Consider the following 12,096-nt stretch of genomic DNA (forward strand, 5'->3'; position numbering starts at 1 on the left):
AGTAGGGCTGACTGATGAGGGGTTAAACTAGTGACCTCCATTTTCAGGACAGGTCGACTACTAGTATTTGTGCTTTCATGCTCCAAAAGCATCATAATCCTTTTACTAATCCTAATGTAACTCTCAAGATCCCAAAAATATTTTTCAGAAAATATTCCCAAAAATAAAAGCTGTGCATCCATAACCTTCTATACCACCCAGCCCTCCCTCTTTTCTCCTCCCTCACTTTTCATTCACTCTTTCCTCACCCACATCCCTCCTGCCCTCCACTCACTGCTCAGATATCTTTTTACAGCTGTGGGCGCGGCCTTGCATAACCCTCAGCCGGCCCTCTGCAACAGAGGGAGGGAAAAAAGATGATAAAATCGTCACTAGTTCATACTGGTTCGTAGCCCAGCGGATTACGCCTCTTATGCGAACAGATTTTTGGTGAATTTACATAACAGGGAAGCAGGCAGAGGGGAAAAGGTCAGAGCAGAGGACAAACACACAATAATATCAAGACCCGATGCGGAAGTGTTTCAGCTCAGCCAGTTAATTCAGGCCGCAACATTTACAACCTCGCTGCAGGAAGTGAAGACTTACCCCGAGGCTTTAATCCCAGACATTGTCATCAGGGAATTTCATTGAAGAAATAATCCTTTATAATATTATTATTTTCTCTTTATAATAATCCCTTTTGTCACGCAAATGTAACCAATACTCATGCGGATTATCACCCACTGAGATATTAGCTGTAATTGGCCTGTGGCTCTTTAACACATCCAAAATCCAAATATCTGTTTTACTGTCATGTCTTTGAAAACAATAGAGGGCTGAAACAACAGACAGAGATCCAAATGAGCCTCTTTACAGTGTCAGTGTCGTCAAATAAAGCCTGTAAGTGTTCATACTCGACAGTGTAAAACCGACAATGAGTCCAGATTTAACATATTATCAAACTCTATTAAAAATATTACTTCATTTGTTTAAGTTCTCTCTTTGAAAAAAATGTTTTTCCCTGTAATAATTCAGCTGACCCTAAAAGAGGGTCTTCTCATAAAAACCTGGTACAGATTCTTTTTAAATGCAATGAGTAATGACTTCTAAGTAAGTGTTTTCTTCTCCAACATGCTGTCCCTTTTTGTGTTAAAACAGCACTATATAATTCTGTACATAAATCTGCACATCTGTACATATTTATATTTTCCGTGTATATATTTATTTTGTTCCCAGTATTTTTTATATCTGTATTTATTATATGTATATTGTTTTTTTTGTTTTCTTAAATACTTCTGGTTTTTATTGACACAGCGCTTGTCTGCTGTGTGTTTCTGCACCTTTCTGCTGCTGTGCGATAAATAAAGTCTAAGTCTAATCAATCTACAGAAAATGAATCGTCAACTTTTTCCATTCATTCATTAATAGTTTGATTGTCATTTAAAAAGCAAAAATGAATCAATTAAAACATTAAAATAAAAACATTTGCAGGCTCCAACTACTTTGCTACTTTCCCCAGTTTTTATATAAATGTATTAGATAATGAAAATAACTGATAGTTACAGACATAGTTCTTTTATACTCTTATTAAAATACTCGACTTTGTGAGTGTTGAGTCTGCTGTATAGAGCCGCAGTGAATTGGACAACGACTGTAATTAATTCACAGTAAACAAAAGAACAAGCAACTCTACCCCTGTGAACTGATGGTATCCTGTTTCTTCTGTCGGCCGTGGGTTCAGATGGCAGTGTAATTTACAATATGATGTCAACACTCAGCCACCCCGCCCCTCACACCTCTGACTCCTCCCTGCTAGTATACAACCCTGGATGCAGCCACACCTCCCGTCATACAACCTCCCAGCATCCCGTCAGGCTGGGCAGACAGGGTCTCCACACACTGAGAGGCAGGGCTGTGCTGTTTGAGGAGGGACAGGACCGATACTGAGAAGAAGATCAAACAGAAGAAAGACAGAGGGCTTTGAACACTGCACAGCTCGGCTGCAGTCTCGGCTTCAGTGGTCGTGTATGATGCGTTTGGCTGATGAAAAGAAATCACCACAGGAAGGTGAGCGCTTCAAAGTAATTTCATTATTTAGCTCATGACAAAACGGTCCATCACATCGGTTTAAAATTGTAGTTGTTTTGTTGTGATGGTGGTGTCAAAATGTCAGCGTTCTCCTGTTACCAGAATACTTAGAACCCTTTTACCTTTTGAGAAGTGTTTTCATTATGTCAGAAAATGAAGACACGCACAGTTCAGACATACGACAAAGTGTTTAATCCCTCAGAGGGAACACACAATCTGTGTTAATCCTGACTTTCTGACTCTGGCAAACACCAGCCAGCTCTGCAGCATGTGTCAGATTGTTAATCAATTCAATAAACACATCACATCACAATCACACTCTTATTTGTCCTCTTGCAGAAATGAGTTACGGGGCAGCGTGCATTTTCCTGCGAGGAGGGAAAAACATTGTGAGTATAGCGTTAAAAGTTATAGCCTTTTCGCTATTTTCGATGGGTTTGTGCTGATGTTTGCAAACTGCTAAGGGAGGTTGAATGGATTATGACCCAAAAGGTAACAGGATAAAAAGAGGAGAGATGCTCTTTGCTATTGCACGCCAGAGATGATACTGTATAAATAATAATCTACACTTTAAATCCACAGTTTAATCTAGTTGTGACATTTTATTCTGTATGAAAAATCTCTGTTGAACTGTTAAATAAATAAAACATCCATTTTGTTAATTTTGTGGTAGCTTATTTTCTTTCTGTATGTTCAACAGCTGCTGTATTTTACGGTAGCTTTGTATTACAGGGTACAGTGTTTGTTATGTCCATACTACACTGGATTTGACTAATTGTTTTTCTTTTTTTGTGCAGTCAAGAGAATTGGCTGATGATGAGATTGATGGTAAGTTAAATTCTTAATCATCTGCATCTTTGCACATTCTCATGTTTTCATCAGTAAATGCAGATTAAAGTCATTGCTTTGACCTACACAACCCTTACAGATCTTTCATCTAGCTCACACATTGTACATTGAACACAACATGTTCAGTTTTGCCACACAACCTTTACTGACTATCTAACTGGCCGAGTGTTTCTCTGTACATATCTGCAGAGCTGCGTGATGCATTCAATGAGTTTGATAAAGACAAGGACGGGCTGATCAGCTGTAAGGACCTGGGGAATCTGATGAGGACGATGGGCTACATGCCCACTGAGATGGAGCTGATCGAGCTGAGCCAAAATATCAACATGAACCGTGAGTCCCCGCACAGCAGAATATATAAAAAAAACACTTAATGGCTCATTTGGTCCAGAAAGTGTGATGGATGTTTCTCAATTCCCGCATTGTTTCTTCTGATTTTCTCTCCAGTTGGTGGGAGAGTCGACTTTGAGGACTTTGTGGAGCTGATGACCCCAAAGCTTCTGGCAGAAACGGCTGGGATGATTGGTGTGAAGGAGCTCAAAGACGCCTTTAAAGAGGTGAGAGCTTCCTTTAAACTTTCCAGACACTCAGACCTTTTAGGAAAAGAAATGCAGCAGCTATGCGATGTCAGATATTTCCCAAACACCCCCCAACTAATGAACAAGATAAACAACACACTGACCTTAGTTTCTTCTTCTTCTCTTGTTTCTCTGGTCAGTTCGACATGGACGGAGATGGAGAGATCACAACAGAGGAGCTGCGTTCGGCCATGACCAAGCTGATGGGAGAGCACATGAGCCAAAGAGAGATAGACACCATAGTAAAAGAAGCAGATGACAACGGAGACGGGACAGTAGACTTTGAAGGTACGAACTGTCTTCCAGCTGCAGGGACATAAACATCAATAACAGCTTCACAGCACAGACAACAAGAGATTTATGTTACAGTGAATGTGTTGCTGTGTCCATCACTACACAGTAAACTAATGAAACTCTTCTTCTCCGCAGAGTTCGTCAGAATGATGTCCCATCAATGACAGCCGAGGAGGCCGTCAGTCAGGAAGGCACCTTTGCACCTCTACAAACATACATTCATGTTAATCACGATTAATATTGTTCATATCAAGAACAAACCCGCAATAATGTTAACATTCAAAGAAATTGCTGCTAATGAAGAAAAAGTCATTTTATAGCTATGCAAAGATTGACAATCATGTACTGAGACATTTTTTTAAAGGTAAGATTATTGAAAAGAACTATATTGATTTGTTTGATGATGTGTATTGTATATACAGGAAGTCATTTGGGATTGTTCTGTCGGATTGGATTTAATTTTGTAACTGTATGTATCGCTAATGGAACATATTTATTCTGACAGTATTGCACCATACTTATCACTGAACCAAAGTTATGCAAAATTAGATATGAAATTATTAAGAATTTATTAATAGTTAAGCTACTACTGTGTATAGTTCATGTACATATACAGCAGCCTGGTCTTGTTGTAATGTGTAACTTGTTGGACTACATAATTGATTTATGGACGGACTCCAACAAGATCTTGGTAACAGACACAAAATAAAACATCTAAGTATATAAACAAGAGTTTTGGTTTGAATGAATGCAACATGATTCCTGTGTGACACCTGACAGGAAGCCAGGGACACTTGGTGTGTATTATTCAGCAATTAGTCTGCATGAATTTGGCTTTTGGCTTTGTCACACATGCAATGAAACGCTAAAGGTTTATAGTTTGGCATATTCCACAGAATATGAAGTAGAAAGCGATTTAACAATTGCGTGTAATTTAATCCAAAGGTCTGTCCGACTCAAATGTGGAACGCCTTCTCAGCATGACTCCCACAATAAATCAACTTGCATAATAACACACTCGCTGCTTGTATAATAAATCAATGCAGTGATTTCATGTACCAAAGGAGGGATTTGGGAACCAAAAACATGAGTGATGCTGCAGCAGTGTGGCTAGAAAACGTTGAGGATTGAGTAACTTCTCTGCGCTGGCTTTGGAAGGACATCAGGATAAAGAGATTGTGTGACCACAAATGGACCGGCCACTGATTTGATAAGAGTGCTGCTCACAAAAAACATCATCTCAAAATTCTGACATCACGACATGCATAACAGATTTCAAGGTATTAAGTGCAAAAAAAAAAGGGGGCGGGGAAGATGTGCTCGTCCCAGAATGCAGCCTTTAGAGAGTGCGCTTTGAGCCATTCTTGAATTAAATTTGGCATTTCTCAGTACAAGTTGTTGATATTCGTGGAAATTTGGACACTGAGGTAAAACCTGGGCAAGAGTTTAAGAGTACTAGCATTTTATGAAAAAACATCGTATTACACACCCAGAGAGAATCATAGAAATCCCTGCTAGTTAGCACTGTTAGCTTATTTCCACTGATACACAGTTAGTATCTCATCTGGAACAACAGTTTGTGCAAATTCTACCAATCAACACAACAATAAAAACACCAAAATTGCCTCATATTTGCAGTAGAATCCCTGATGCGAAGTCCTGTGAACAGAATTTGTCTTGTGCTTTATCTCCAGTTCTGTGTCAAACTGACCCAAAGCCAGCACAGCTGAGATTAAACACCTGTGTCGAGGGAGTTTAGGGATGTGGACGGGGACACGCTGCACCCTCACATGTCGAGGCATATCAGCCAGACAGATGTTATTGCATGACAAACTTCAAATGTGGACAGAACTTCAAATGTGTGGACAGATGGGGCACGAGGGTTTATAGTACCAATTAACAAAAGTGAAGCTGTTCTCTCTCTGAAAACACCGACCTAATAACCAAACACACATCTGTCAATGGCACTCCACAAATTGGATACGAGGGATGGATGTGCCAATATGCTTAATGAAGAAGTTTTCTTGTGTTGTAAATAACTGCTCTCTTCTGTGGGCATGCCGTCGGAGTGAGAATGAGAGAGACAGTGTCATTTAGGAAGGATTAACATTTTACTGCTTTTATAATGTAAATGTAATGTAAGTGTGGAGGTTTGGGGAGGGGGTCCCATTGGAAATGAGGGATGTATGTGCACAGAGAGGTTGCTGAGGCCATGGAAGAGTCAGATGATGTAATGCTCGCTGCCCGGCCTTTGCCCTGATCCTTCCCTGATCTGTCAAACATCCAGCATCGACCTTTATTGCATTAATCCACAATAATCTCTCCCTGGGTCGCTCTCCGCCTCAATTCCGAGGTAGCCACTCTGCCCAGCAGCTTGATGTCGTGCACTTAATGAGAACTGCTGTTGTTGTGTGGATTTCATTTGTTTAGTTCTGGTAATCTTTCTGAGAAGTGGCGGATGCACCCTGGGTATCTAATGTTGGACCACCTGCCCTGCGAGAGTTAATGCAGCTTATCAAAGTCATCTAGTCTTTTCCCGTTCACATGAATCTGTCAGTTTGTTTCATAACATTACATATGAACAGCGTTATGTAATACCAGCAGCTATGTAATGTTTGCTTCTGGTTGTTTTACACTAATTGAGCTGAATCCAAAGTGGTCCAAAGTTTTTTTTAAAGATACTATTATCAAAATGTTTATCAGTATTAACTTATTAGAAGTGTGTAAGAAGGAAGTGACTGTGAGAGGACACATCTGTTGTGGGGATGAGGACATTTTATGTGTGTGTTCAAAGTTCAGCAAGTTCATCTGATGAAATTCACCCTCTCAAGTTCTATTTGCAAAATACAAAACCACAAGTAGTAGTAATATACTGTTAGTATTTTCAAATATAATATAAGTTTTGTTCCAACTACTTGCCAGTTTGGGCAGTGGGTAATATCTCAGTTTAGACTTTTTTAAATGCAGTTTAATGTTTAAATTTTACAAACTGCAAAGAATACAAATCATACTGAATATTTGTGGCATTTCACATGAAAATGGAAACAAATAACAGAAAAGTCATTCGCACCAAATATTGGCAATAAACACTGTTACAAAAATGTGAGGATGGTGGATAAGGATGCTGGTTGCTATGGTAACAAGTGTCTTTATCATGCGTGCGGTTTTTTTGTGTCAAGGCTTTTCAATTCCATATCATTATGTGTATGAGTTGTCTCTCAAATGTTTGGCAACATTTCAATTACAGACTATAGCCAGATTGTGCAGATTAATTGTCCCATTTCCAAGTACATTTTTAGTTTAACGTACTTTATCAACCATAAGGTGAAACACAGCTGATATTTGACACCTACCTGACCCATTAATGTATTATAAGAACTATACATATATTATATATATTATAAGAATCTTATAATACATACATGACTCGACCACTTTCTCCACAAAAAGGTGCTCATGATGATATTCACTGACATTTCACCCGTCCAATCAAAACCGTTGTTATTAAGAAACGGAAGCCGGCAGCCGACATTCTTCTGAAGTCCTCCAGTCAGTGGTCCCTCTCTGTCACTTCGGGAGAAATGTGTTCAGCGACAGAGTAGTCTTCTTAAGTGAAAGGCAATCGAAAGTATGATAAGTTCTTTCATGCCCACACTGATACGTTGATACTGTGTTTTTGAATTTATTTCGTGCGTATTAGTAGCTAATGTTAGCTTACTAGCTAGTTTTGCTGTTAGCTGCATGCTTCCCAGCATTCAGTGTCAGTCACAACTCATAGTTGTAGCTAGGTCGTGTTAGAAGTAGCGGCACAGCACTTATCTCCTCTTATAAAACAATACTTTATTAAACATTAGGCATCAGGGACAGATATCTATCTATCTATTAGATTAAATAGCCTATTGGGCTAACATTATAAAGTGCAGGTTGTGTACATCTGTTGCTAACTAACTGCTCAGACTGGTGATTTAATTTGTGAAGGGGGTCTAGATTTTGGTGACTGAAAGGGTCTCAGGGTGTCAAGTTTCGGACCTTGAACAGAATTTAACAAATGAAGAGGAACCAGTCCATTTTCCAGACAAGTTGTTGTCTGAGCAGTAATGAATAGCTTTCTGGATCGATTGGCTAACGATTGATTGATTGACTGGTTCGCAATAGGTAGTCTGTTGTCCTGCTATAAGGAATAGGTTTCATGTAAGGGTGCTGTTTTCACTATTGAATATTGAACTTTTAAATCAGTGTTTTGTCTTAAATGTCGACAAATTTAAACATTTAATTATTTTTTCTTATTAGAATATGATCTCGGAATCAGTGAATTGTCTGCAATTACATTTCTGTAGAAGTACATGTGTCCTGCTGTTAGTTATGAAGGTAGGACTTCATTTGTGATTCTTTTTCTTGTGTCCACACAGGTCTCCACTGATGTTGACTGGATGCAGAAACCTTTCTCGGACATTTTTTTCACTCAGTTATAGAAGACTTTGTACCAGGGGTACCTTGACCTCACAGGCTGCTCTCTCTTCACCGACACACAGTCTCAGCTTCTTGACAAGCCAACCAATCTCAGTCCCCCTACGCTCATCTGTCCACTTCACCTCCACCCGCTGCCTTTCTCATTCTGCTCACAGTCCAGGCCTGATGGAGTTAAAAGAAGTCCTGCAGGTGTTGGAGGAGCTTGCTCCTCTGTCTCTGGCTGAGTCGTGGGACAATGTTGGCCTGCTGGTCGAGCCCAGCAAACCTCGGCCTATTAAAACCATCCTGCTGACCAATGACCTCACAGACGCCGTCATGGAGGAAGCAGAGGCCATGAGCTGCGACCTCATTATCTCGTATCACCCTCCGTTGTTTCGGCCAATCAAGCGTCTGGTTCAGAAAGATTGGAAGCAGCGATTGGCCATCCGGGCTGTGGAGGCCGGGATGGCGATCTTCTCCCCTCACACCTCGTGGGATAGTGTCAGAGGAGGAGTGAATGATTGGCTGGTCGGGGGACTTGGTAAGATGTCATTCTGAATGGAAAATGTGTCACGCACACCTACAGTACTTGCATATTTAATGACACATGACACTGACCCATAGGTCAACTATTCTGACCAAGTGTCCTACATCTTTTCCCCTGAGTGTTTTTTTTGTTTTTCCATCTCTGGTGTCTGTCTCTGACTCTCAGGTAGCGGTCAGGTGTCTGTGCTGAGTCAGGCCCTCAGTGACTTCTTCCAAAGTCACAAACTGGAATTCATGGTCCAAAACACAGAGCAACTGAACACTGTTGTGGAGGAACTGAAAGCTTGTGATGGAAGAACAACACTACAACATACAGTCAGCAGGTCCTGTACATGTTTGCATAGACCAATACGTGTATTCAAGGATGTGTGTATGAATTGGCACTTAAATATTGACTTTAATCAAAGGAACAATTTGGTGTTTTGCATGTGTTAGCCTTTTAACTACAAGTTCTGTGTACTTTACTGCAAAAGTAAGTGTTTCCAAAACATACAATACGTTTTACATTGATTTTATTTCATTCAAGCACCCTTTCCTGTAATTTCCTTCATTTCAGTACAACATGAAACAAACTTGCAGACACCTGAAACGTTCACAGTGAATACAACACAGTTATCTTTTAGTCTGCTTTTTTCTCACAGGTGTAAAAAACAGTTTGAGTGTCAGTTTTAATGAAGAAAACAGACGATGCTGCTGTATATTCACAACATCCAGTACTGGTCTATTATTCTGGGTTTGATTTTCAAGCCACATGTGAGTGCAATGTATTTTGGGAGTTGACTTTCACACTTTGGATATCAAAGCTCCCAGCGAGCTCCTGACACACAGACCCTGCTCTCCACTTCATCACCACAAGCTTTGACAGTAAAGCGAAGGCTAAAAATCATGCACTCTGATTGGTAATTCATTTTCAAAAAGTTTCAAGTCTGAATGGGGACTTTGACAAAATACTGAAAAGAAGAGAAATTAATCATTTATGTTAATTGGAACATGGTCCGCAGTGATGTAAGGTGTACAGAATTTTGTAGGTAGTTGGTTTGAAAATGCAAACACTACTAGTCACCACGAAGGTCCTTTGCACTGATCAATAATAGTTTATTTGCCCCGTAACAGACCAGACGGTAGGCTCCATGTCAGCGTAACCTGCAGTGACTCAGCGCTGCCCCCCAGTATCCAGACTCTGTCACGACACATTGCTCCCTCCGTGTCCCTCACCATCCTAAAGTTAGAAAAGGTACAGCAGAAACACATCACTGTTAGATGATGAACCGAGAAACATCAAGAAATTCAGGAAATGCCATGTTATAGATTAACAATCATGTTTTTAAGAAATGTTCATGCACTGGACACCAATTATGCTATTTCAGAAACCCAAGCTGGGCAAAGAAAAATATTTCTTTAAGATGTAAACAAAGCTCTATATTGATCCTTTTTAAAAGCTACCCTTTGCATTGCACAAAGCAGTTTATAGTTTATAGTATGATATACTGATGTCCTGTTTCATGCATAGTAGTTACTGTTTTTTTGGGGGTTTTTTTGTACTAACTTAACACCTTTCACTCCCTGCAGCCCCCTATCCTGGGCCATGGACAAGGGCGACTTAGTGTTTTGGACCAGCCAGTAACCGTGGCAACAGCCATCCAGAAAATGAAGTCCCACTTGGGCTTGAGTCACCTACGTTTGGCTCTGGGATTGGGGCAGACGCTTGGTAATGAAGTCTTTACACAAACAGAAGGCTATTTTACTTTTATTATAAGTGAAAATATTGGTGAGCAAAATGTGCTCACCAAAAGGGTAAATATACAGCCTAATTATAACAAATTACACAAATCTGGTCAAGCATGTCATAAAGGCCATGACCAGAAATAAATAACAAGTACTGCCCGAGGTGTCAGTCTGGACTTGGCCTCTAGAGGGGTTAGTAGCTCACACACAGAGCCTAAGTCCTCCTAAATGTGCAGATGAATAAACCTGTTAAAAATCTAATTCAAACAGCTCTGGATGCCACTAAAATGAAGCTTAAAGGCAGAAGTAGACTAATACTTTTTAGTTCATGTCATAATCAGGTTGAGCAGTAAATGTGGTCATTATTCGGATATTTTTCAGAGTCCTGTGTGTCTGTTGTGGCTGTGTGTGCTGGATCTGGGGCCTCAGTACTGAATGGAGTCCAGGCTGACCTCTACATCACAGGTAGACATTTTAAGTAAAAATCCAATTTAGTTTTCATTCAAAGCAATTGTATATTTCTGATATTATTCGTTTTGCTATCAATGAATTTGCTTGACGTTGTTATGCCTGCAGATATAATTATTTTGTCCGTTGTTCAGGTGAGATGTCCCACCATGAAGTGCTGGACGCCACAGCGAAGGGAACTAGCGTCATCCTCAGCGACCATAGCAACAGTGAGCGGGGTTATCTGGCTGTGTTCAGGGAGAAGCTGGTTGTGGATCTTCCTGACAGTGTAACAGTGGCAGTGTCGAAGGCTGACAGAGACCCCCTGGAGGTGGTCTGACCGACTTTCGAGCTACAGTCGCACTAGTTAGTCTGTTAGACACATTTTCACTGTTTTGGTTGGATAAAATTGACGACATCACAAAAGCACTGTCTGCTTTTTTCCAATGGTGCGACTCAGATGGATGTGTGTGCATAAAACAGTACATGAGGACATATGATGATGAAAAGTGCTTCCTTGGTTCATGTTGTACTATTTGTCATGTATTTCTGGCAGGGTCTTAATAAAAATGGGTTCTGGTTGATCAAAAAAATGGGCTTTAGGCGTGTTGGATGAGACAAAACATCCTCAGCCAAAGACAAAGTAATCTGAACGCATGTGTCTTTTGCATGCAGAAGATTTATTAACAGAAAACACAGTGCGTGTTTTAATCCTAATAATCAGTGACATTAAGTGTTCCCCTTTGCCGATGTGAAGAGAGAATTTCTGCATCCACAAATTTTGTGTTTTTGCGTCGTGCAAACAGGAACAAAAAATAAAACAATAATCCTCATCAGATTAAAAGGCTTGCTGTTCCACCATAAACATGAAAAATCGGACAAGCTACCAATCTGAGCCAACAATGAAAATTTAAAGACAAATACTTCTATTAATATAAATAAATGTACTCATCAAAGTGTTTTTTTTTTCAATAACCTGACCTTTAGACCTCAGTGAGCAAACAGAGGTGGATATCAAACCACTTAGCACATGCATGTCAAAGAGCAGGCCTATGGTAATACTTAATGCACCGTAAACAGCACACACCGCCTGCCCCCACTCCAGTAATGGTAAAAAAACAAAACGAGTAGCATTCCTCAT

The 12,096-nt window shown here is 40.1% G+C and overlaps 2 protein-coding genes across 2 annotated transcripts; both read left to right on the top strand.

The window, feature by feature from the left end:
* Positions 1–2,006: 2,006 nt before the first annotated feature.
* On the top strand, positions 2,007–3,952 carry cabp5a (calcium binding protein 5a). Its single transcript, XM_070927025.1, has 7 exons — positions 2,007–2,046; positions 2,407–2,456; positions 2,865–2,895; positions 3,106–3,249; positions 3,364–3,473; positions 3,635–3,782; positions 3,924–3,952. Exons 1-7 carry the CDS (start codon positions 2,007–2,009, stop codon positions 3,950–3,952), a joined length of 552 nt encoding a protein of 183 aa, XP_070783126.1.
* A 3,395-nt stretch (positions 3,953–7,347) lies between these two features.
* Positions 7,348–11,548, top strand: nif3l1 (NIF3 NGG1 interacting factor 3-like 1 (S. cerevisiae)). The gene is made up of 7 exons (XM_070927156.1): positions 7,348–7,416; positions 8,198–8,778; positions 8,950–9,106; positions 9,897–10,017; positions 10,353–10,491; positions 10,890–10,973; positions 11,111–11,548. Exons 2-7 carry the CDS (start codon positions 8,208–8,210, stop codon positions 11,293–11,295), a joined length of 1,257 nt encoding a protein of 418 aa, XP_070783257.1. The 5' UTR covers positions 7,348–7,416; positions 8,198–8,207; the 3' UTR covers positions 11,296–11,548.
* Positions 11,549–12,096: the final 548 nt, after the last annotated feature.

Source organism: Enoplosus armatus, chromosome 20 (assembly GCF_043641665.1).
Source record: "Enoplosus armatus isolate fEnoArm2 chromosome 20, fEnoArm2.hap1, whole genome shotgun sequence".
Lineage (NCBI taxonomy): Eukaryota > Metazoa > Chordata > Actinopteri > Centrarchiformes > Enoplosidae > Enoplosus > Enoplosus armatus.

What these genes read in the sequence shown, in the direction of transcription:
- cabp5a (XM_070927025.1), top strand. Translation starts at nt 2,007, where the DNA reads ATGATGCGTTTGGCTGATGAAAAGAAATCACCACAGGAAG. An exon ending in TGCGAGGAGGGAAAAACATT is followed by an intron (nt 2,457 to 2,864) that starts GTGAGTATAGCG and finishes TTTTTTGTGCAG; the next exon opens with TCAAGAGAATTGGCTGATGA. An exon ending in CCAAAATATCAACATGAACC is followed by an intron (nt 3,250 to 3,363) that starts GTGAGTCCCCGC and finishes TTTTCTCTCCAG; the next exon opens with TTGGTGGGAGAGTCGACTTT.
- nif3l1 (XM_070927156.1), top strand. Translation starts at nt 8,208, where the DNA reads ATGTTGACTGGATGCAGAAACCTTTCTCGGACATTTTTTTCACTCAGT. An exon ending in TTGGCTGGTCGGGGGACTTG is followed by an intron (nt 8,779 to 8,949) that starts GTAAGATGTCAT and finishes TCTGACTCTCAG; the next exon opens with GTAGCGGTCAGGTGTCTGTG. An exon ending in CTACAACATACAGTCAGCAG is followed by an intron (nt 9,107 to 9,896) that starts GTCCTGTACATG and finishes GCCCCGTAACAG; the next exon opens with ACCAGACGGTAGGCTCCATG.